Source organism: Coccinella septempunctata, chromosome 2, assembly GCF_907165205.1.
Source record: "Coccinella septempunctata chromosome 2, icCocSept1.1, whole genome shotgun sequence".
Lineage (NCBI taxonomy): Eukaryota > Metazoa > Arthropoda > Insecta > Coleoptera > Coccinellidae > Coccinella > Coccinella septempunctata.
The window spans coordinates 30261859-30289000 of NC_058190.1; the positions used below are offsets into that span (position 1 = coordinate 30261859).

General features: G+C 38.0%; 1 protein-coding gene across 3 annotated transcripts in view; it reads left to right on the forward strand.

The window, feature by feature from the left end:
- LOC123306882 (oxidative stress-induced growth inhibitor 1-like) overlaps positions 1 to 24963 on the forward strand; it is a 61908-nt gene extending 36945 nt beyond the window's left edge. For all 3 annotated transcript variants that reach the window (XM_044889063.1, XM_044889065.1, XM_044889064.1), the window contains exons 3-5: positions 9640 to 9914; positions 13938 to 14936; positions 23849 to 24963. In XM_044889063.1, the coding sequence (XP_044744998.1) occupies positions 9640 to 9914; positions 13938 to 14936; positions 23849 to 24253 (1679 nt within the window). In that variant the 3' untranslated portion in view covers positions 24254 to 24963. The remainder of the gene's footprint in view (positions 1 to 9639; positions 9915 to 13937; positions 14937 to 23848) is intronic.
- Positions 24964 to 27142: the final 2179 nt, after the last annotated feature.

Consider the following 27142-nt stretch of genomic DNA (forward strand, 5'->3'; position numbering starts at 1 on the left):
TTATCTGGGACATTTACATGATGCTAATGAATTTGATTAATGATGACGTCGAGGATGACGTTATCATTGTAATGAATATTATCCAAATTTATTTCAAATCATAGATAACAGATCAGTGTTTTCAGATATTATTCTGATAGAAAAATGAAATAGAACTGAAAAGATGCAGTTCATTTTATATTAATGAATTTCATGAATTTTAGTCTTTAATCTCATCAGAAAAGAAAATTCCTGATTTTTTATCAAACTTCGTATGAATTTTCTTTCTCAATAGTTATTTGTATGAAATGCTACTCTGTGTTAACAGTTCAGTATAGATTTTTTGTCAGAATCGACTTATGGAAACAATACTGTTTAACAAATAGTAAAAACTGAATTTCCTGATTTTCATCAACATGAATCATTACTACACGTGTTTCGCTATCGCAGTAGCATATTCAGGTGGGTGAAGTTAAACTGAGATAGTCAGACACGTGTCGTGGTTTATAATTCATATATGTAACTGAAAATCAGGTTTCAGTTTTTCAGTGCAGGTTTTCAGTTCAATTATGGATTTTCATCAAGTATCAGCCACATCGATCCATTGCGTAACAAAGAATATTGATACAATATAAATTAATTTTTTTTTTCTGAATGAAATAGGGCGAGAGAAGAGATTTCAAATTTTAGGAAGCTGAGATTTCGAAAATAGGTCGCTGTTATTACGATGATGAGTTTTTCGTAGAGAAAACTTGGTTTGTCATTTACAGCGTGTGGTAAAATTCTACGTCTTGCCACGCGATACAAAAACGACAAAAAGTTCATTTTTTCAGATGGAACGCCCTAATCTTGATTTGATATTTTCAGAAAAAATCGAAATACGCATCTAATGTGTTTGTTCCCACAGGAAAACCGTCAAATTTTTATGAATGAGATAAACACCTTTAGAGGAGTTTTCAATGATTTTAGAATCTAACGAAATTAACGTGGCAAAAATTCTAAGGTAGCAATATGCTGAAAACCCTCACATTCATAGAAATTTCATGGAAGACCCATAGGGGATATGGCCCTTTCCTTTAAGAATTTGGGAATAATATTTTTTGGAAGGTGGAAAAATGATTTTATTTCTCTCTTCAAATAAGAATAAGTTTCAAAGTATTTTTTTTTTGAAACATATAGTTTATATTACAACTTGTATTACAATTATTAAGATACAATATTTATTTTATATCAACAAACACCTTACAGAATTTCAAATATACTAACTGACAAAGAAACTGCAACACCCAGCTTTTTAAATTTTTTTTTGGTAAAACATAGATAGTATAGCAAGGATAAATGATAAAAATTTGGAAAAAAAATCCTGAAGGTTTTTTGAAATAAACATTTTTTGTTACTTAAATGTTGTAGTAGTTTTTTGCAAATTTTTCAAATTTTACAACAAACCAGCTGTTCGAGGAGATACAATGTCGATGTTTAGTTGTTGTTAAAATGCCTAGAGCACGTGTAGGAATTTATCGCCAGCTAAGTGAATTTGAAGGAGGTCGAATTATTGGTTTACGGGATGCGGGGTTGTCATTTCGAGAAATCGCTAACCGTACGAACAGAAATCCAACAGATGTTGTCAAGCGTGATTTGATAATGCCCAAAATCGAAGAAGAGTAGGCACCGGACGTCGAAGGGGCACAAATGAAGTTCAAGATCGGCGTCTAAGACTTATGGCTCATGAGCCATAACAAGGCCATCCTGTAACTGTTCGAACGGTTTACCACCGTATAAGGTCTTTTGGACTGCAGCATTAGAGAGTTGAAGTACTGCCATGAACGTAAACGTTAACGTTATAATTGACATCTACGCATGCTCATTCGTCATTTTTTAACGTTAACGTTAGCGTCAGCTTTACGGCCTACGTAAACTAGCAGTCTCCCACGTATACCTTAAACATCGACGTACGCTAACCGAACTCAAATGGCCATTGTTTACATTTCCCATGTATATTCTCATAATGAATGAAAGTTATAGGAAATCAGCATTGATTTTAAAGTTATCAAAAGGATAATGTTATGAAACTTCGTTATCAGATTACGTGCAGTAAGGAAATGGTTGAAACTCCATTGCGATTCTCATGTCTTTAACACTTAAACATTTCATCGATAATAAAATACTTCCAAGTTGAAAATTCTTTTGAAGTTCTGTGTGCACTTCAACTCTCTATTATCGACCCCATCTTGTGTTACCCCTTACGCTTCAGCAACAACATTGGAATGTGGAATGGCATCAGGTCGTCTTTTCTGATGAATCTCGATTCTCCTTGGGTGCACATGATGGCCGAAGAAGGGTAAGACGACGTCGAGGAGAAAGACGTGAACCTCTGAGTCATGTACACCAGACAGTAGGCGTTATGGTATGGGGTGCTATTGCATATATAAGTAGATCACCTTTAGTCTTCATTTGAGGTCAAATGACAGCGCTGTGTTACTTTCAAGAGCTAGTGGAGCCATATGTTCTCCCTTACCTTAACCGGCTCGAGAATCCAATATTTCAGCAATATAATGCTCGACCTCATGTTGCCAGAGTTAGTTTAAACTTTTTTGAAGCGACATATGTGAATCTTTTGCCATGGCCGCCCAGATCCACCGATCTTTCGCCAATAGAGCATGTTTGGAACATCATGGGTAGAAGGCTTGGAAATTTACCCCAGCCTCCACGGACTTTGGCGGCTTTGAGACATGAAGTACAGGTAGCTTGGGATAGTATCCCTCGAGAAAAAATAGACCATCTTCTTGCATCAATGCCAAGACGTGTTGGGGAGTGTAGAGTGTATAGATAACCGCGGTGGACAAACACATTATTAACAAATTTAATAAAAAAAATTTGTAGACCCTCCGTTTTTTTTCTTAAAATTTTAATTAAGCAATCAGTAAATTCTGATTGCTATACAATCTATGTTTGACCAAAGAAAAATTTGAAATTTAAACAGCTCCTTCTGGGTGTTGCAGTTTCTTTGTCAGTTAGTATATAAAATTATGCCTCCACACCGGAATCACTCCTGGAACCAGCACTGCCCCAAGCTCGATGAAATTTGAAGATTTATTAATAGAAGAATTGCTCTTTCACTTAGAATTACGATGATTTTTCTGGAAGATACGCGTGTCGAAAGTTGACCTTCGAAAATTCCCAAAACGATGGGTTCAGTTGAAAAATCGTCAAGACCGATCGGTTGCACTGAGCTCGAAGAAATTTCTATATTTATCACTAGAGGAGTTGCTATTCTAGAGTATGTATCACTTCATTTCCGAAATCATGAGGTTTTCATTTAGGAATTAAGAACATGATATATCATGCGATGCGTATTATGATTTTCTCTGAAAATATCATATAAAAAGTATACTGCATTCACATTTATTTTAGCAGTCGGTTGGCCATGAAATAATTTTCTCAAGTTTTTGTAACTAGAACGGAGTAAGGTTGGCACTCATGAAATGTCGTTAATGTCATAACGCCGTTGCCACAACTAAGGCCCGTATTAATAGTCAGTTCTCAAAACGGGTCTCAAGACCTATCTCAGTTGATACTTTCTCAAGATAGTAACAGCATCTCAAGATGACGGCTTATTAATAAACGCAAATCAAGTCTTTGTCAGTTTGATACTATCTCAAGAAACGACACTTGAAACTCAACTTATGAATGTCTTGAGTAATGGTCTTGAGTTATACTTGAGACTACGAAAAGAGAAATTAGTATTTTTATTTTTGCTTGATATTTTTCAATACTGTGACTCACAATAAAATGTGACGAAGCAGGATTTTCGATCACCCATCCAGTACACGTTGTGTGTACCACATGTGAACTCCTCTGGACATTTGAAAGATCCTGGAGTCGTGCATGCTTCCTGCCCATCTTGTTACAATACCCAAAAATTCTGTATTAGGCCCAACAATGGCTTGGACATTTATTGAAAAGTCTGATTTTCTGTTGCGATAAACTTCATGAAATCGATTTCGTCGTAGTAGTTGACCACATCTTCCATGGATTCCATATTGACTTAATAATGCCAATTTTTGGAAGCACAAAAGACAATTAAATTACTGTCAGTTCACAAAGCAAACTAACCCAACTTTCATTTCGAGATCATCTTGAGTCAGGGTTCGACCATACTCAAAATATGACGTTCCCAAAACCTATCTTGAGATCATTCGAGTAGTTGAGTCACATTTATTAATAAGCGCCTACTCAAGTGAGATCGCCGATTGAGACGTCATCTTGACAGAGTCTCAAGTCAAATTTATTAATCAGACTGATGTCTCAAGACGCTACTTAAGACATTCTCAATACTTGAGATCTGACTATTAATACGGGCCTTAGATGTCTAAAAACATGGTGTATGCACTGATAAGATTTTGTTTTTCCAACTTTGGAAATAACAGATACGTTTCGTTTTTTCCACTCTAGGTAGCGCTATTTAGAAAATGACAGTTGTCAATTGATATTTGAAAACAATTTGAATACATTCCTACGACTTGCGAATGTGCTGTATTTATAAGCAATTATTGGTGTGTTAAAATGTATTAGTTTCGAGAAAGGATGTACAAACATTCATTTATTCAACATGTCGTTCAGTTTTCTGTATGGACAATCAAGAATTACAGCAAAGAATTTGGTGTTGTTGGACTATCACCCTTTATTGTTGAATTTGAGGCAGAACCAACATGAATGAACGAACATTCGGGACAGATACAGCTAAGAGTTTCAACTATTGAAAATACCTCGGAAAATACATAATGTGAATTGTGAGCATGTATTGAGAAACAGAAATAAGTAGGTACATGAATCTATTCGAGCCTGTTTTCCAAATATTTTCCGTCAACTAAATATATTGGATATTTCGCCAATCAACTGTGTTTTATTGAAAATTGAATTCATATTGAATTACCCTCGCCTCATGAATACAATTTGTCAAACAGAAATTATCTTGAAGAAGAATAGTAAGTACTCCTTCGAATCCTTCGATAGTGTTGAAATATCTGCAGATTCGAAAATTTAAGTGTAAATCTCAAATATTCGTTAACAGCTGACATTTGCCAAAATAGAGTCCAGTTCATTTTTTTAGATTCATTGATCGATCGGTATCACAGATTACTGTAAACATGTGATCGATATCAGCGCAGAACAAAATAAAACGAGACGGTATCATTAGACTTTCTTTGATAGAACAAGGATAAAACATGGTGGCGCCGTCATGAAACGAATCTCTTATTTTCGATTTAGTCTAATGTCATTCCATTCAAAAATTGACGAGTGCATACACCATGTTTTTAGGCCCGTATTAATAGTCAGATCTCAAAACGGGTCTCAAGACCTATCTCAGTTGATAGATAGTGACAGCATCTCAAGATGACGACTTATTAATAAACGCATATCAAGTCATTGTCAGTTTGATACTATCTCAAGAAACGAGACTTGAAACTCAACTTATGAATGTCTTGAGTAATGGTCTTGAGATATACTTGAGACTACAAAACGAAAAGAGAAATTAGTATTTTTATTTTTGCTTGATATTTTTCAATACTGTGACTCACAATAACAGAGCCGGAACGAGGGCGTGGAGAGAGAGGCGGTCGCCACGGGCGCTAGCGATCTGGGGGCGCAAAATAAAAAAACAGTATTCTCTCCAATTGAATATTTTTCATTTAATATTTAAGACAAAACATAATATTATACAAGAGCCTACAAGCCTACAAGATGTAAATTAGCTGTGAACGACAAACCTATTCACCAATGTATGCAATGCACATACTTAGGAGTCGAGATCACAAGTTCCAAAAACTTACAACAAGAAGTACGAACACAAGTAAATAAAGCCTCAAGAATCTCTGGCTACCTCAGGGACCTCATATGGAAGAACAAATATATATCTACCGATAGTAAAGTCCGCATATACAAAACAGTCGTAAGACCAATACTTACATATGCAGTGGAAACTCGAGCGGATACAGCAAAAACAAAGAACATGATGAGGGTAGCTGAGATGAAAACGTTGAGAACTATCAAAGGAGTGAGCTTGAGAGACCAAATAAGGAGTGACGCTATAAGGGAAGATCTGAACATTCAGGACGTAGTCCGATTCACGAGATCGAGACGACGTTATTGGAGAGACCACGTCGACAGGATGACGGAAGATCGATGGGCAAAATGGGCAAAGGATGGAAGACCAAATTCACGGAGACCCCCCGGCCGACCTCCGAAGAGATGGCACGAAAGCTGGACATCTGTTTCCCAGGAGGCTGAATAGTGGAAGAAACAAGACTAAGTCTTAAGAAGAGAGAAAGAAGAAGAAGAAGATAATATTATAAAAATATGCCATAATACATTATACATATGTGTGTGAATTAAATTTATGTGAACGTAAACGAACACTATACATGTGGGATTGTAAACAACGTCCGTAGTCCACACCATGGACTAAAAAAAACTATCGGAGACCGATTGAGGCGCAAAACCTTAGATTGGACGCTCGTGCATTTGTGTTTCTAAGGGTTTTACTTCTTATTATAATATATATGTAATTATTGAGTGAAGTTATAATATGAGCCTGGAAATCATTCGAACTGGAGAGCTGGTAAATTATCACAGATAGAGATTACAGTATAGGAAAAGAGAAGAAAAATAAAAAAGCCTGGAGGAGAAGCTGATGATGAAACATTTAGTTATGACTAGGAGAATAAGCTGAAAAAGGATCTCATTCAAATATTGAACTCTATATCAGTACAACTTGAAGAAAGATTCAGTGTTTTGCCAGAAGATGTTGAAGACAGCTTTCTCGAGGGAATATGTTTGCAAGACTTTCTACTTGGCGAACTAAACAAGAAAGCATTGAAATATAGTTCCGATTCAGATCCATACAAGCCACGCAAAATATTTTTGACTTTATCAGTAACTACAGCTGCCACAGCTACATATTAATTACAGCTGCCACAGCTACATATTAATGTTCTTTCAACAAATTGAAATTCGTTAAAACCTTTTAAGATCTTCAACTCGACAGGAAAGGCTGACTTATTCATCATAGCAGTCCCATCGATAGAAAAGAATCACGACATCATTGATTTCTTGCAGAAACCAAAGCAAGAAAAGTCGAGTTATGGTTCATTTTGAATGCATGTTATTGTTATTTTGTATCCCTTTTATTTTGATTTTATTTGTATTAATTTCTTTAAAATAGGAAAGATTTTTCCGAGCAAAAAAAGCTAGGTATTCGATTATGAAAGATAAATACAAATCACCATAAGAAAGAGAATTTCTAAGGGGCGCATTATGAGAATTCGCCACAGGCGCCAGAATCCTAGTTCCGGCTCTGCACAATAAAATGTGACGAAGCAGGATTTTCGATCGCCCATCCAGTACACGTTGTGTGTACCTCATGTGAACTCCTCTGGACATTTGAAAGATCCTGGAGTCGTGCATGCTTTCTGCCCATCTTGTTACAATATACCCAAAAATTCTGTATTAGGCCCAACAATGGTTTGGACATCAATTGAAAAGTCTGATTTTCTGTTGCGATAAACTTCATGAAATCGTATTCGTCGTATTAGTTGACCACATCTTCCATGGATTCCATATTGACTTTAATAATGCCGATATTTGGAAGCACAAAAGACAATTAAATTACTGTCAGTTCACAAAGCAAACTAACCCAACTTTCATTTCGAGATCATCTTGAGTCAGGGTTCGACCATACTCAAAATTTGACGTTCCCAAACCTATCTTGAGATTATTCGAGTACTTGAGTCACCTTTATTAATAAGCGCCTACTCAAGTGAGATCGCTGATTGAGACGTCATCTTGACAGAGTCTCAAGTCAAATTTATTAATCAGACTGATGTCTCAAGACGCTACTTAAGACATTCTCAATACTTGAGATCTGACTATTAATACGGGCCTAAGACATCTTAGCCACAACTTATATCAATATTACGAAAATGCCAAAAGTGATTGAAAAAAGAGACAGGGTTTCAGGAAGTGCTATTTAGAATTCAGGTCCGCTCATTCAAATAGTTATACCCTGATATTCTAAAATCCACAATACGTCAGACGGTAGCGAACATATTCAATGTAAGAGAATTTATATAATGTTTCATCTGAATCTAAACGCCTTATATTTCAGCTGAATATTTCCACAATCAGAAATATTGTGAATGAAGAGGATGACAAAGAATTTCCTTCTATTGGAAGACCCAAAAAAGTGGTGGCATTCGAGAATTTTATGTTTGAGTGAATTTATTTTTCTATTTTTCATATGACTTGTCCTCTACATTGTAAATGTCCTAAGGTACCAATAAATACCTAATTATTATTATTATTATATAAATGTATTGAGATGAACAGCCACAAATCAGTGGCGTAGCTTGCCTTAGAGGGGCCCTATATCAAAATTCTGAATTTCAGATTTTAAGTATTCGTATCTATCTGAATGATCAATTCGGTGTAATGAACGGGATTTTGAAATGAATGGTTATCTTAGCAGTTATTCTCAAAAATGCTATTGTAAAACCTGTAAGAGGTTTTGGATAACATTTTTAGGAAGTTTTTGCTTACAGACATTCGGGGGCCCCTAAAGCCTGGGGGCCCCGTATCACTGATACCGCTGATACCGCGGTAGCTACGCCCCTGCCACAAATACGCGCCAGTTGTCCTTTCAATTGTTTATTCATGTGATATTTATTTTCAAAGGTGAAGTTCATAGTTCATCTTGATTGAAAATTCCTTCAATTCCTTTTACTTGATGATTTTTGTTGAAGAATTTAACATTCTTGTAATTATCTGTCAATTCCTTCGGGAGACCCATTCCCAACCACTGCATCATATGCATCTTATCTTCGGGTTAATATTTTTGAAATCTACAACTGATGTAACGTATTCAATTATTAGCCAAAGAAGATAACGAACATTAGCTCTCCTCAAAAGCGAGTGCATTTTATTATATTATACTGATCTCTTGTATTTTCCATGCAAATAACTGTATTTGGTATGCCTTCAATAAATTTGTATAAACTTCAATTATGTTCGTCACATATTTGCCGACATATATTCGACATTGTGACAAAATACGTAATAACAGATACTTTTACGTAGAACGGGCAACATAGCGTTGATTTAAAACGCAAAAATGTTTTGACAAGCGTCATAACCTAAAATTTTCGTACTATACAGAGTGAAATGTAAATTTCCATGGCCAACCGACTGCTAAAATTAAAGTGAATGCAGTATAGGGTTTTCCATTTGAAAAAATCAACGAAGTATTTTGGAACACCGTATATATCACAACCCAAGTTTTTTCTACACTAAACTCATCACCAGGATCTCAGTGACCTATTTTCGAAATTTGAGCTTCCCAAAACATGAAATGTCTTTTCTATGCCTATTTCATTGGATCCACGATTTTGGCAATTTTTTGTGAAAAATTGTTAATCTCCGAAACTATCAGGAATAGAAATAGGGAAGTACTATAGTAAAATTGTAAGAAGGGCAATGTCTGTGCTTCAGAGATACATTGACCGTATGAGAATATTGAATCGGTATTTCGATATCACAAATAGCATCTTCAACCAAATAAATTCGGTTTAAAATTCTACTACTCTACAGAAGTCACTTTCTTTTCAGGAAATGGCCCGAGCGGTATCGCACTTTCGTACATGCTATCAGGAAATCTGCCTTACATCACATCGACATCACATCCTGACGAAATGCTGGCCACACGCTTGACCGCAGCCGCAGATCGCAGTTTGATAGAAGCGGATCTGGAGTTCTTGGCAAGCGGTCTGGAAGGCAGATCCTCGAATCCGATTTCTTTGTTGTTGGATGCTTTGCTTCATCCTTACGCCGACGCGGGAATCGAAATGGAACCGCTGGTGGAGTTCAGGAAAAGCGGCAGGGAGGTATGTCTTGAACTCAACAACTGTTTGATCTGAGGAATTCTTTAATTCGAGCAATTTGTTACTTTCACAACCTTTGAAGCAATGTCGAATTTTGCAAACAGGTTCATTATTCACAGGGGTTTGACAGTATCTGAAATAGAATACGTAATGCAAAATACAAATACACTTTTTTTTGTAGTTTTAATATTTCATATATTTATGTTTCAAAAGTACATTGTTACAAATTTTCTTTCAAACATATCTAAAGCTTATTTGTATTACAATTATAAAGATATACCCATTTTTTTTGTATCAACAAACACTTGACTGGATATTAAATATATAATTATGCCCTCACAACAAAATCAATTCTCCTCTCCTGGGCTTCACATTGTATTCGCATTCATTATTTAAGTTGTAGAGCATATAATTTTCTACAAATTTTGTCCGAAGCAATTTCTTCTACATTCGAACATTTTTGAGATATATGGCGATGAATTTACATTAGACTGGGATTCTACATTGACCTTGGCCTTTCGCATGTGTGGCTAAGCTCCTTGCCCTTATCGCCCTCTAACTCGAAAACGGTTAGAAGTATGTAAAATTGTCTCAGACAAAAGTTTTATTGAATTTTATTATCTACAACTTTCATAATGAATACAGAAATGATCAGAGGTACAGGAAGGGAGATATTTCAGAAAATTCCTTGTTGTCAACTTCATACTGTCAGATTAAGAAACCCCCCCCCCTGATTAGTGTCAGATTAATGGGTCAACATGTCTTCAACACCGAGATTAACCATCTGCACGAAAATCTAACATGTTCGAGTAACATTCATTCATTGCTGTATCCCGTTACCGGAAATAAATCTACAAAAAGAAGAAGAAGAAAAAAAAAATAAATTCGAACAGACTTGTAACTTCTTAGTGCTAGTTGCGATTGTGTGTCCTCCTGTGACTAAAGAGACCCAACCGTGACCTGCAGATCCTTCCACACTCAGGGCATGGATAGTCTCCAACCAGATCTGGCCGCCGCTGTATCCTTCTCGATTCTCCATTATAACTGTGGACCAAAGACCTCCACTGTGACCTGTCTAACGCTAGTTGTTCCCAGTTATGATTAGCATTAACTGATTTTAGGGATTGATGTAGTGTATCCTTAAACCGCTTATACTGGCCTCCTGGTTTCCGGGCTCCCTCAGTGAGTTCGCCGTATAGAGCTATTTTGGGGAGTCTTGTGTCTTGCATCCTCAGAATGTGGCCGCTCCATCTGAGTCGGGCCCTCGTTACTTGAGTCTCAATTGTTGTACAACTCGCGCGCTGCAAGACTTCTGCATTCGAAACTTTGTGGAACCATCTGATGTGCATTATCTGTCTTAGATGACGTTGCTGCGTCTGTTCAAGCTGTTTAATATGTCGCCTGTAGGGAGTCCAGCTTTCGCTTCCGTAAAGAAGCGTTGGGAGGACCACTGCTCTGTAAACAGCTGTCTTGGTCTTCAGATTGAGGTCGTGATTTTGGAACACTCTGTCCTTCAGCTTCCAGAATGCCCGTGATGCCGAATTGATACGGTTGTGTATTTCCGTGTCAAGGTTAGCCCTAGTATTTATGAAGCTTCCCAAGTATTTGAACTGCTCGACCTGTTCTAGAGTTTCATTGTCCAGGCTGATATCTGTTTGAAGGCTTTCTGGCGGACTTACCAGGATTTTGGTCTTGTCAATATTGAGTCTAAGGCCTAAAGCTTCGTATATATGTTTATAGGTGTCCATCATTATCTGTAGATCCTCTGAGCTGCTAGCGATGAGTGAACAGTCGTCTGCATATTGAAGTTCCGTGATAAACTTGGTACGGGTTTTTGCTCTGAGGCGCTTCAGATTAAACAGGCCTCCATCAAATCTGAATCTTATCCCAACACCTCTTACGGGCATGCTCATGTCAGCAATTATCGATACAGCTATGGCGAAAATATTGAACAGTAAAGGCGCTAATACGCAGCCTTGTTTTATTCCAGAGTTGGTTGAGAAATGGTCGGTTGTAGAGCCATTATGCTGTATTCTAGCGGTGTTGTTGGTATGAAGGCTTTTACACACTGCCAGGAATTTTTCGGGTACTCCTAGACGTGCCATGATTTTCCAGAGCGCTCTCCGATTCACCGAGTCGAATGCCTTGCTTAAATCGATGAAGGCTGTATAAATCCTTGATTGTTGTTCACGGGCCTTTTCTTGTAGCTGTCGCAGTGTAAAAATTAGGTCCACCGTACCTCGATTTGGTCGAAAGCCGCACTGGGATTCAGGTAAAAGCTTCTCTAAGAGTGGAACCAGACGATTAGCCATAATCTTCGAGAGAATTTTACTGGCCACATTAAGCAACGATATGCCCCTGTAATTGTTGCAATTCGACGTATCGCCTTTGTTCTTATAGAGGTTGATAACTAAAGCGTCTCTGAAGTCTTGTGGCACATCTCCCTGTTCCCAGATCTTGCGGAATAGTATTAGGAGACTATTGACAATGTCCTCATCCAAGGCTTTGAATATCTCCGCCGGAATGCCGTCTAGACCAGGGGACTTATCATTTTTCATATTTTTAATCGCGCTTATGATTTCCGACATTGAAATTTCGTCATCAAGCGATGTCATCGGACTATACGCGGGAAGCAGTTCTAAAATGGATAAATCCGAGTCGTTATTTTGATTCAAGACCTGTGAGTAATGCTCCTTCCATCTTTCGAGAATTTTTCTATCATCAGTTAGAATAGCTCCATGAGCATCTCTTATAGGAAAGCTAGCTTTTCTGCTTGGACCGTAAACAGTTTTAATAGCTTCGAAAAAACGCCTGTAGTCATGGTTATCGGCGTAAGCTTGTATTTCCCTAGCTTCTTCTTTCCACCAGCTGTCCTTGATTTTTCTTATTTTTTGACGGACCTCGCGTTTTATGTTTATGAAACCTATTTGGGCTGCAACATCGCCAGGCTTGTTAATTGCGGTTTTCATCGCTTTGTGTTTTGCGTCCAAAAGGGGTGCGATATGAGTTTCGCTGTCGGCAAACCAGTCTGGAGATTTTCGGGAGCGTTCTGTGCCCAGTATTTCTTTCGCTGTATTTGTAAGGGATGACTTGAAACGGAGCCAATGAGTCTCAATGTCGTCGTTATAATCCGGTGGTGTTAGGCTATCTTTGACGGCAGCTGTGAATCTGTCCTTTGTAGAAGGGCTTATTGGCCCGGAACCTAGTATAGGAATTTCCAATTCCTTGATCAGGGACCGGAACAACAGCTGGATATGGCAAAAGGTCCTGGAGTACTGGCGCAACCGTCCTGGACTGCGTCACTCGCATAGGGCTATTTCAATGCCTTCCAGCCCATACACCAGTCGTTGGCTAGGATTTCCTAGAACAAATCTGAGATCTATAATGGCGGCTTTCACAGGACATTGTAGACTCAGAGCCCATCTTAAAAAGCTTAGCATCGTCAATGACGATGCAGACTCTGCTTAGAGGAGGACGAAACGATTGAGCACATCCTCTGTGACTGCCCGGCGGCAGACAGGGTCAGACATGGAGTATTTGGTTCTCCAAAGATGGTCCTAGAGGAACTCAAGAATCACTCCCCCTCCGACATCATCTCCTTTTTGGGCAGGATGGGACTGGAGGGAGAGTTCTAGCTCTACGAGCTTGCCTGTGTGCTACAATAGACCGCTTGGTCGCAGTGGCTGGTTTGGTTTATCCGTCCAACACACCCAGCAATCAGTAATCAGTAACGATTTTTTTGCATTTTCAAAGTACCGCTGTGGCCTTGTGTCACGTCCGAATTGCCAGTCTCTTGAAAAGTAGCTTCCTTTGGGTTCAATTAACATATGTTCAAAAAATCTGAGAGAAAAAAATTTATTTTGACATTTTCAACTCTTCCGTACGGCCAGCCCCACCACGCAAAATGTCAGATTAAAAAGAATTTATTATCAGAGACACGTAGGGCATATACAGTATCTCAATCAGACACGCTTCAGTATGTATACTTGACGATTTATCCGATTATTTATTTCGTTGTTATTTCAGATCGACCACGTGGTCCTTGGTAAGGGCCTGCCCGGCGGTTCCTGGCACAAAATGGACCCCCAAATCCTAACCCTCTCCCTGGGGAGCTGGATGTCCCTGCCAGGCCTACCGTTCAATTCCAGAGACTCGGGAGAGAGAAGAGCGTACGCGTCAAGTGTTGCGCAATATTACGTGAAATACGTCGACGAAATGAAACTGACGAAATATTTCAGGAACAACGTGATTGTCTCGGCGGTCAGACCTGTTGAAACGTCGAGGAAAAACGACATCGTTAAGGAGGACATGAACTGGGTCAAGAAAATCGATGAGAACGACAGGATGAGCTTGTGCGCCGCCATCGGAACGAAGAATAAACCGAGGAAGTGTATAATTTCGAACGCTATCAATTACATATGGAACCGGAGCGGCAAACGAGACAGTAAAAAATGCAAAAGGGCCCGTAGCCAGCGAACGCACAACGAACAAAGCCCGAACGGGATAAGAGGACTGTTGTCCGAGGATAAATACTCTTATATACAGAGCGATACGGAATCGTTCGATTCCAACACCTCCCTGAGCAGCACCGATAGCGGCGTGCTGGACCCGAGAAGAGATGGCGTTCAGATACCGCAGTCACGTGAACGCACCGAAGACGAGGTGAACTGGACGGTCGAAACGCAAGATTTGGAAAGCGGGAAAACGACCATTTATACTTGCAAATATCTGATATTGGCCAATGGATGCCATGACGTCCCGAATAAACTGAGCTTAACGAAAGGGCAGGATCCAGATTGGCTGCTGTATGATTTACGTACACTGGAATGGTGCCTTGATACTAATATGATTGCTCAAAACTCGCCAAGGTTGGATCCTGTCCTCGTTGTAGGTGCGGGACTGAGCGCCGCCGATGCTGTGATAGCCCTGAGGGGTAGGAATATACCTGTCCTTCATGCATTTAGGAACAAGAGTGCCGATTTGAACAGGCAGCTGCCGGAAAATATGTATCCGGAGTACCACAAGGTAATTGTTGCATTTGTTTTTATTACTTTGATCTATATCAATATGACATAATCTTCTCTATGTTTGGCTTTGTATTGTAGATTTTAAAGAGGGTTGCATTGCACTGCGAACTTAAGATTTATTGTGCCCCTATCAGAGCTGTTTTTGCCGCTTTGTCGTCTACAGCTCGCCATCCAGTACCAGAGATCTATAATGAACTTGCTTCTGCGAATTTCTCGTTCAAAGCATTTTTTTGGCACGTGAATTTCGTCACAAGGTGATATGGAGTTTCATCCTTCAATCGTCAGTTTCTACTAGACCCATTTCCCTCAGGTGTTTCCTAAGGCGACAATGCTGTGTAAAGAATCCAGCAAGCAGCCCAATAAACACAAGGACATCCGATGGATGTCCAATGGATATCCATTTTTTTTTTTTTTTTTTTTTTTTTTTTTTTTTTATAGCAGGGGGAATCTGCGACCGTGAAAACACGGGGCTCTATCTCTCGCCCAGAGGAACCCATTTCTAGGGAACACTGTGGGGTTACTCACTCTCCTGAGTTCGCGACCCACTAAACCTAACCTGCTTTTTGTTGGTTCCGGGCATTTGCCTATAAACCATTTATCCCTTAATCGGTTGATTTCTTCTTGCACATTGTCGTGCTAGGGTTTTCATGTTCGTCCATTTCGGATATCTCTTCTTAGTATAGTTTTAATAAGTTGTCGTACTCATTTTAATCTCTCCTCAATTGATCTCTCGGTCTCCTTTTGTAAAGTCTCATTCTTCTTCTGTCTTCCTCCGGATCGTAGTCCACTAGTCTCCTGAGTTCTTCGTTTGGATGTTCCTTCGCTGTTTCGAATAACTTTTCAGCTTTCCTCTTCATAAATTCGGTGATGGTTTCCCACTTCAAATCTCGATATATCTGTTTGTTCCTGACAAACCAAGGCGCATCTATGGCACATCGTAGTAGCTTGTTTTCTGTTGCCTGAATTCTTTGTATATGGCTCTTTGCCGCGAATCCCCAAGCACCTGATCCATAAGTCAGTTGCGGTCTAGCAACGGCTTTGATTATTTTCAATTTTGTCTCATTTGACATGTGGCTCTTTCGACCTATCAGCGGATAGAGCATATTCATCGCTGCCTTGGTTTTGTCAACGGCTTGTTTGATATGGCTTCTCCATGTTAGACCTTTGTCTAGGGTGATACCTAAATATTTTGCTTCGTTTTTCCATTCGATTTCTTCTCCATCTACCTCTAGATTTGTTGTAGTTCTTAGTCTCCTCTTCTGCAGTAATATCGCTTGGCTCTTTTGTCCGTTGAGTTTTATTTTCCATTTAATACACCAGTCATTTATTTCATCTATAGCTTCTTGTAACATTCCTTCTATAATTTCTGGCTTGCGATGTCGCATTGCGATTCCTGTGTCGTCGGCATATAGTGTCAGCATAGTCCTTGGAGATTTTGGTATATCGTGAATATATATGTTATACAGTAACGGCCCAAGTACTGACCCTTGAGGCACCCCTGCTTCCATATATCTGGTTGTGGAGTTTTCTCCTTCCACTTTCACGTAGAATCTTCTGTTCCTCAAATAATTCCTAATCAACTTGCACAGTTTCATTGAATATCCAGCATATCTCATTTTGTAAATCAATCCTTCATGCCATACTCTGTCGAATGCTCTGGCGACATCTAGTAGTACAAGACCGGTTGCTTGTTTATTTTGGAATCCTTCTGTTATGTATTCTGTGAGTCTCAGTAATTGCTGTTCAGTTGAGTGGTCTCTTCTGAATCCGAATTGCTCTGCTGGAATGAGATTCAGATTTTCAGTTTCTTCTGTGAGCCTCCTAGCGATTACCCTTTCTACTACTTTTCCTAGGGCGGACAATAAACTTATCGGCCTGTAGTTTTGGGGGAATTTCTTATCTTTGCCTGGTTTGTTGAACACTATGACTTCTGCAGTTTTCCACTTTTCCGGATAGTGTTCAGTCCTCATTATACCGTTTGCAATATTTGTGAGAGCAGCTATACCTTTTCTAGGTAATTTCTTCAACATAGCATTCGTTATTTTATCACTTCCGGGAGCTTTTCTATTTTTCAAGCTTCTGATTATCTCTTTTATTTCAGATGGAGAAGTTGGTTTTTCTATTTTGTCGTCTACTGGTGGTTCGTCCATTTCTTCTTCGTTGTTCTCTACAAGATCTTCCAGCTCGTCATTATCGTCATCAGGTCTGTAATTTATTCTCGATTCTCTTTCTATCGAGTCCGCCAGTGCCTCTGCTTTATCGATATTCGTATATGCCATTCCTCTTTCTCCGTGGAGAGGTGGTATTTTAGTCTTTTCTCTTCTCAGACATTTTTGCATTTTCCATGCAGAATGATCGATAGTATTTAGTTCTTGAACTCTTTTGTTCCATCTATTTGTTCTCATGTCCTTCAGGGCATTTTTTAGAACTTGGCTGTGTCGGTTTAGATTTCTCTTATTTATATCTGTTTTGTTGAGCCTGTATGTTTTTCTTAGTCTCCTATTTTCCCTGATGAGATCTTTGATTTCTCTGGGTGTATCACCGTGTGGATGTATCGGTGCTGGTCTCGTTATTTTCTTTGTGCTCTTTTGGTAGGCATCTATTATATTCTTTTCTAGTTTATCAACTGCTCTTTCTAGGTCTTCCGGTGTGTTGATTGTCGGTATTTCTGTTACCTCCGATTGTATCAGATGGCTATATTTCGTCCAATCGGTGTATTCTCTTGTTTGCATTAGTTCTCTTCTTGGCCCATCTCCTATTGTTAATTCGATGGGGTTGTGGTTAGAGGTTCCGTCCCACAAGGTCTCTATCGAGAATTCTCTAGTGATATTTTTCATAATTGCGATATCAATTATATCTGGTAATCCATTTCCGAATGCTAGGTACGTTGGTTCTTCAGGTCCAATAACGATAGCTTCATGTTTTTCAGCGAGATCTTTCAGTTTTCTGCCATTTCTGTTTTCCATCCTGCTGTTCCATTCTGGAGATTTGCAATTAAAATCTCCGATGCAGATTTTCGGGTTTGTTCCATCTAGTAAGTTGTTGATTTCTTCTTCCAATAGGTTATTTGGGGGTCTTTTATATGCCGATGTGACTTCGACTCTTTGTCGATTTATTTCAGCTACAATCGTCACTGTTTCTATTTGTGACTCGTCAGATCTTCCTTTAAAATAGTGTTTCAGATCTCGTCTAACCAGTAAGGCAACACCTCCCCCAGTGTTTGCGATTCTGTCACATCTATATATCTCATAATTCATGATATTCAATCGCGTATTTGGTTGTATTCTTGTTTCCTGTAAGGCTATAATATCAGGTTTTCTCTCTGATATTATTTCTTCTATCTCGGGTTTTCGAGTTCTGACCCCGTTTATGTTCCAGGAGACTATTTTAAGGGAATTTTTCCTAGTTGTATGTTCCATTATTTCAGTTTACTGAACATTCCTTGGAGTTTTTTCTCCATCTCTCTTTCAATTTTCAACATGATTTTGTTGAAAATTTTTTCAGTAAAAGTGTCTAAATCGTCGGCGGATTCAGAGACTTTTCTGTTTTCTTTTGTTTTGTTGATCGTGGGTTTAGCTTGGGGCATTTTCGGTGTCTCCTTCTTCTGTACTGGTTTGGGTACTTCTTTTTTCTTGTCGTCTACTTTGGAGGGGGTGGGCTTCTTTTTCTCCTGGACTTTTAGAGGAATCGTGCTCTGCTGAGCCGATTTCTGGCCTGTTTTCCTCTTCCTTGTAACTAATTTGAATTCGCTACATCCTTTGTAGCTTGCTGGATGGCCTTCTTCACCGCACAGAACGCATGTGGCATTTCTCTCCTCACCTTTTCTGGTAAGTTCGCAATCTTTTGTGCAATGATTGCCCAAACATTTGACGCATCTGTATGGAAAAGAGCACTTGTTTTGGGCATGTCCGTACCTCTGACATCTGAAGCATTGGCTTGGATTTTCTGCCCTTCTTTTTGATTCCACTACAATGCAGAGATTGTAGAGGCGTCTTATTTCGAAAATCTCCTTTCTCTGAGTTTTTACCAGGTATAAGGGTATAAACTTTTTGGTTTTATTGGATGTCATTCTGGACACCTCGGCGTCATGGATTCCTTGGACCTTTAGATCATTTTTTATTAAATCTAGGTCAGCATCTATTGGGAGATGTCTTATAACTGCATATATCTTTTTCTCTTCCTCCATCTGGTACGTGAAGTACTCCTTACCAATCTGGTCAAAATATTTTGTTATGTTCCTGTAGTCGTCCACAGTCGAGGCTACGATCCTGATCCCGTCTTTTACGACGGTTGCTCTGTTGTAGCTGAATTTCTTCAAGTAGAGAGCTTTTGAGATCTCTACCCAATCGGCTGTACCCATCGTCGTGATGGGTGGAATTTTATCTTTTTTAGGTAACTCCGTTGCTTTTTTTGCGGTCTCTTCGTCTGAAGATGAACTTTCTTTACGCGCGCGTTTTGTGGGCGGCGCGTTCTGGGTTTTAGCAACTTGAGTTGCAAAATTTCTCTTCTTCTCCGGTTCTGGAGCTACTTCCTGTTTGGAGGAATTTTTGGGGACCGCTACCGGCTTTGCAATTTCTGCAAATGTGGGGGATTTCTGTGCCGTATTCTGTTTTGCAATTTCAGCAAAACTAGGGGATTGAGGAGCTTTATTTTTGTTAACTTCCTCTCTCAAGAGGCGTATCTCCCCGACCAACTGAGACACGGTTTCAGTCAGTTTATTTATTTGAGCCTTCAACTGCCCATTCTCTTCTTTGAGCCTTACAAGCTCCTCTGCATCTCCATCGCTAAATTCTTCGTTGTCCGTAGCTTCCATGTAGGAGCTCTCATTGTCTGAGACCTCCGACATGGCTTTTGTCCGTATTGAACTATATGAGGTATTTCGGAATAATAATGAATATTGGAAATCCTTACTACTATGTTACTATTAAGCTATGTGGCTAAATTAAATATTTTCTATACTATCAGAAAAATAAATCGACTCACCAGTGATATCCGTGGAACCAGCGATCTTGGGATCTGGACTCTACACTGAATACACTGAATTTGAACGAATTTCCGCTCTATAACACATACACTTATAGAACTTACAAAAAACTTCGGAAGTTTCGTAGACGGAATTGAATGGATATCCAAATCATGCAATACGGATATCCATTGGACGTCCTTCGACGGACAACGGACGTCCATTGGATATACCATGGATATCCGTTGTCACCAATTTGGATGTCCACTGGATGTCCATGATTGGTCCAATATGAAGGCATTTTGGACATAAATTGTACCAAAATGGACAAACAATGGTCATTGGATGGAGGTTGCCTGGACAGCTGATGAATATTAACTGGACCTTTATAGATAAAATTTGGGCTAGTTATGAACCTCTTATCGACGCTGAATCAGTTGAATGAACTTATATGTATATTGGTTCATTTGAAGTCGATATGACTTCCATAACTAGCTCAGTTTACATCCATTGAAAGGTTCAGTTAATCTACATCAGCTGTCCAGGCAACGTCCACCAAATATCCAATGTTCGTCCAGGTCTTAACAGAATGTCCAATTACTATATAGACACATTGAATGAATCCATTTATGAAATAAAAATCGATTCATATGAAAAAACATATAATGCAAACAAAGTATATAAAATTGAAAACTTGAACTAAAATATTACACTCCTCGTTACCAAAAGTATAATCTAAAAAGTCATTTTTTTCTTCTCGTCTTTACTCCTTTCCTTGGCTCTTCGAAGCCACTTTTTTACCAGGTGATAGGTGATTGCATCACAAAAACACACTAAACAAGAAATTCTCATGCTCCTTGATGAATCTTAAAAACTTAATACGTTACTCTTCCTCAGTCTTCAACTTTCAACAATAATGAATGTCAATTGACATACTGTCAAATTACTGCATCCGCCGACAGCCAGTATTGCCAACCACAGATCTACCAAAGCTATTCAGGGTAGATATATACATATTTATTTTCCATCATTTAGTATGAGGGTTTGATACACAATAAAAAATAGAATACAAATTCACATGATGAATAAGGACATGCAGAACATAAGCAAGAATACGAAATATTCTCGAAATTGAGTATTTTCTGTTCGTTAAACACATTAAGAAAATTTCTTGAGTTCAATGACGGAAGAAGTTAAGCTTCGATTTTGGTGATAATTGATATCCGGCAAGATATTCATTTCAGCTAACAAAATATTTCAATAATTAAGAACAGATCATTATATCCCTAGTACGTCCATGAATGAGTGTTCAAAGGTTATCCATTATTGGTTATCCAAAGTACGTCCATGAATGGATGTACAATGGATGTCCATTATTGGATATCTACAGTACGTCCATGATTGGATGTACGTCCATGAATGGATGGACATCCATTGGGATGTCCAAAGGATGTCCATGTCCATGTGTACCAATTATGGACCTCTCATCGATGTCCAATGGATGTCCTGTGTTTACTGGGAGCATTTTATTCTTGCTAAGCTGTAGATACTTCCTAGATCTTGCAGAGTTAAAGTTCTTAAGGAACTCCAGAATTTCTTTCCCCAGGAGAGCGTTCTTGTAGGTATATTTTCACAGCAATGTTCCGGGCCAATGAGAGGAGTTTATGTTCTTGCCTGGGTAGTGTACTGCAGTATTGGCTTCTTAATTTCCTTTGATTTCCTGGGGAATCCTGACTCAATAGACCTTGTTATTCATGTCAAACAATATTAAATTCTATGAGCCCAAGACACTAAAGTATTTCCACGTGTTTTTTTTTTCGGTACTACCATACTTTGTTTTGGTGATTCTGCTGGTCTAGCTATGGGTACATTTGTACCTATATTTTATGTTTCTGACCATTATCTAATTTGATTAAATATTCGTATTTATTTTCTCTCCAATCAAAGATTATAGAGTAGAAATATAGGAAACGCCCTCATATCTCAAGTACTAAAAACCGACAACATTTCGGTCGTGAAAACACACTTGACAATGAGATGGCGCTCAAAACTTTCTTTCATTACAGAAAAAGTGTAATGCAATAACAGTTTTCTGTTTTATAATTGAGGGGTACGAAATTCGAATTCTATTCCTTGTATTTATATTCAATTTGTCCTAATAGGAAGTTGGCAATATAATAAAAAGAAGGCTGTTTCTTCCTAGTTCGTTTTAATGTGGTGACTAGTTTCGCTCCGACATATCAGAGCATCCTCAGACCAATCATAACTGAATTCGCGACTGATAATCGTCAATATAATCATAAAATAACGATTAAAACTACAACTCTATGTCTAATTGTAGCCATTTTATAGATAGCCATTGTTTGTAGAGTTTTTGAGATTCATGCGAAATTGTAGGTTAAATCCTTATTTTATGATTATATTGATGATTATTATCAGTTGAGAGTTCTGTTGTGATTGGTCGAGGATGCTCCGATATTTCGAAGTGAAACTAGTCACCACATTAACCCCGGGTTTCATAAAGCTTGATCGGGGAATCAACGCTTGATTGACGAATAGACGTCAATTTGTTTCCAATCGATAATTCAGGCGTGACCATTCAGAATATCATTCCCGCATCTAATTGTGATGTTCATACTTCCGTCCAAATATTCTCAATTGATACTTCTTTGATATATTCAGAAATGAAATGGTTTCAGTGGTTCCGTTAAAAATCGAGTGACTGTCAAATCTTTGATTGGACAATCAAAGATTTATGAAACCCGCTGTTAAACGAATTAGGAAGTAACAACCCTTTTTTTATCATATTCCTTGTAATGAATTTTAATATCGATTTTGTTTAGACCTGAGCGACAAAACAAATGTATTTTTTGGTTTTGTGATCAGGATATTAGTTTTCATCTGAACATTGTTTAGAATCAATTAATATAATAACGCTTCTATTTTTCATAGTTGAGTAAAAAATTTAATTTCGGAAAATCCATTTTATTATTTGATCCACTGTTCTTCATTATTCAATAATTTTCGAACGATATTTTGGGGTTTTCACCAAGAAATTAGATAATCAGCAACTAGAACGAGCTATATATAAACAAAAAGCGGTACGAGAATTGAAAAATTCAAATTCTCTTTGATCAAAATGGCCATCTGAAATATATGAATAAATTTCATTGGTTTCTGCAAATGGCACTTGAATCAATATTTTAACCAGCCTTGCATCTTAAAAACACACTTGACACACAGATGGCGCCCACTTCACTTTAGTCGCTTCGTTTCCCATTTGTTTACTCTGTAATCTTCGCTCTCCATCTCCCATAACATTATCCAAGTAATGAATAATATTTCCATGATTCTTTAATTAAACTTCAACTGAGGGCCCCGAGAAATCAATTGGAGGGTGTGTCCCATGATATTTTTCTCACTATCGCACAGGGCCAGTCCAGCACTGGCACAATCCTCATAAACTTATGTCATTTTACTCATTTTGTCCACATGTCCCTTATACGCAGCATTTTAAATTACGTAGCCTAGTTGTTATGGATCTGGCCTGGCCATTTCAGTTCGTCATTCGTCATCTGATGTCTGAAGTCTCTTGAATGATCTTATTGCTGGTTAATATGTGTCTTTGTACGTTCTCGACGTTGGACATTCCATCCTTTTATAGATATAGACATATCATGCTGGTTTACTCTCTGGACGGGACAAGTAATTTAGTTTTCGAAGAACCACCTCTGATCCAACATGCTACTTTCTTCTGTTAGGACTATGGAGGGCGGAAAGAATGTGCATTTGCTATTTGGGCTCTGTGCAGTTCGTATTGTTCAATGTTTTATTTTCTTGAGCTATCAGCACCACCCACTTTATATCAAGTTTACACTTAAACAACATTGAGATATTGCAATAGCCTTCTCTTTGGATAAATTAACTGTGGAATATTTTTTCGACAGGTACATCAGATGATGCAAGACGGCGGTTCCACCTATCCCCTTTACACATCGTTTCCAGAATACAGCTTAACTGGGATAAATCGAGAAGAACACACTGTTATATTATGCCCTAAGGATGGAGTACCAGTGGAAATTAAGGTGTCGTACGCAATTGTTCTTATAGGATCCAGACCGGACCTGACATTTTTACCAAGAAGCTCTGAAATAGCCATCAAGCAACATGTGCCCATAGATGGTAAAACGAACGCAGTGAATATGAACAAACTTACTCACAGAGTTAAAGGATATAAAAACCTTTATGCGGTGGGAACTTTAGCGGGAGATAATTTCGTCAGATTTATCCCCGGTGGCGCACTTGCAGTAGTGACCGACCTTTATAAACGGAGTGAGGTTAACGAAACGTGAAATCTCTAGCCCTAATTTTTTCAAAATAATCTGGAAAATTCGTCAATTCTACATAGGAAATAGGGTATAACAAAACTGCGTCTTTGCGAACTTGTAAAGAGAAGTTAAATGAAAAGATATTCATTTTAGCTATAAATGAGTAGTACTTAGCATACTTGCATTAGTAACTGTTCTGTGATCCAGAAAACTTGACGATCCTTCAAGGATAAGCGTGATATTAAAGTATTTTTCAAAGAATCGAAGAAATGATAGAAGCACTTTATCTCAAATCCGATTTATTATACGTAGATGAATATTAATTTTATTTAATTATTATTTGTTAACATGAACATTCCAAGATTGAATCGAACAATATTATCAGGAGTTCAAGTAAAGATAGAATATTAGTAAACAGCGACAAAATTTCTCATTATAACTCAAGGAATGTTATATTCCTATCATCTCATCCACTTTTCATAAAAACCGAATTCTCCTCTTTATCTCTATACTATAATATATTATCTATAAATTTCCGTAATGAAATCTGTATACATCCCAGTTATTGCCGATTTACACTTTTAGACTATATTTATTTGCCTTTTATATACATTCTTGAGTGTTTTTTCAGTTTGTTTATTTGCAGAAATTTTGTGATTTTTACACTTATATAGATATAACTTGTTGAATATTTGAAATCTGATATTTATTTTGATAATAAAAAGTCTTAGAAATTTTTGTTTTATTGAAAAAAGTACCCTCAAGCAAGATAATATTCAAACATATGAATGAAAAACCAATTATTCTGTATTATCTAAGTATAGTGGAAAATCCTTCTTGACGTTGATAGATCGTTTGACAAACTGAAAACTTATGTACCACTAATGGAGGGTCTTGGTGAACAATTAGCGTTTTCATTTCAATCGAATTTTTTCGAAAATATTTTTATTGCTTTCCAAAAGATTCGCGTTTAAGATTCATACACTTTTGCATGCGATTAAACTACTCTTCAAACTACCTTTTCCAGTCGCAAGATGATAGCTCAAACAAAAACTTCTTGAAGACCTCGCTTCTGAATGCGAAGGAAAGCGTTGTCCAGTGTCCTGGCATTCTCAATTGATGGTAACGAGAAATCATTGTGTGCTAAGTTAGGCCTTTAGGGCGGATGACCCATCAATTCAATTTTTTTGTGTCCAAATTCTCGCTTGTCTTTTGGGATGTATGTGAGCTGTACTTTCTTGATGAAAAATTATTCGTCGTTTGGGATTGGTTGCCTTGAATTAACCGAAAACTTCTGCCAACAGATAATGACGGTATGTGATGCCGAATTAATGGTCTTTTGATTTTCGAGAGGTACAATTGCTACTGATTGATGACCTGTTTCGTGAAAGAAAATCAGCCATTTGCTTTCAACGCTTCCAGAACGAGAAACGTTTGTTGGCTTCTCTTCAGGCGGCTACAGACGGCATGGCAAGCCTTGGCCAACGTTTCAGCGAACGTCTGTAAAAACATGTGTTTATGTAATTTATTCTGTCAGTTATGGTTAATTGAAATTCTGCACTGCATTTAGCAAGTGATATTAGTTATTATGCAGTCAGAAGAAGTTGCGCGAGCTGTTTCTCATGTGGCGGGGATTTTATAACAGCTTTATCTGCAGTTTATCTTCATAAGATGAATATCTATCGCGATTAGACTGGCCTCCACTCGTAGCCCCGATCTAAATCCAATTGAGCATATGTGCGACATGTTAGGGAGGGTGATTCCGTTATTCGCAACCGGAAACCATTCCAGCTCTCAGCACAGCTCTTCTTCAAGAATGGGAAAACGTTCCACAATAGGCAAATGCCAATTGTATTTGAAGAGCACGTGAATTTTTCATGATTTTATCTGTATATTTTTGATGTGTTATCGTTAATGTTACAAATTGCATAGTTTCGTTTTAAAAATTGTATTCCCTTTCAGGAACGAGCCATTGACGCGAATTGAAAGAGAAAATATTAACAGAAGGTCAGGCTTAAAAAAACTCATTTAAAGGCCCATCATTGTGTCACTAATAACCTCCACAGGGTGTTCAGAAATTTAGAGGAACTTGCAACTTTCACTTCTACCTTGTATACTATCGTATTCAATAGAAATTTCTACAGACTCAACACCAGGTGATAAACTAGATGAAATAGAATACAAATAGACAAAAAATGATCTAAAGCGATGCACACCTTGGAAAGTTATTTTAAAATGAATTCGGTGAACATTTTGTTTGTCCAGTTTTTTTTTTGTCCAGGAGTGTATATCCTCTAGTAGTCTAGTAAAAAGGGAAACCATTGTTTTCCCTGCTTCCTCGCATTCGCAAAGTGCTTCCCAGAATCAGAATAGCTTTTTAATGTGGGTTATCTGCCATGTTTTTTTGATAGTATTGAACACGTTTATAAACATAATTTTTTATCTATGAATATGTTGACCCTTGTTGCCTAAGATATTGTGAGAAAAATACACTATTATAAAAAAAGTTGATGTCATCGTAATAATCAAATATAACAAGTATGTCAAGCGAGTATAAAATTAAATGGTTTTTCAAACATCTTCATGAACTGTGAACTTTTCGGAAAATTCCATGAGTTTTCATGAGTATCTTGCAAAACAATACCCAGCAGCATGCTTATTCTACTGATCAATCAAACTTATGACAGGAACTACATATCTTTATCTTCTATTATGTCTTCGATTTGTAACTGAATGTTATACTGAGAGATTGCTGATGAAATATACGTATGTGGTTTCGGTGAAGCATGAAGAAAAATCTCTGCATTTGTGTAGCGGGTCACTTCTCGATCTCCAGTGGGTCTTGACTTCAGCCAAACCTGCTGATGAATACGTCCTAAATCCTTGGAGCCTGGTTGTTTCTCGGTTGAATCA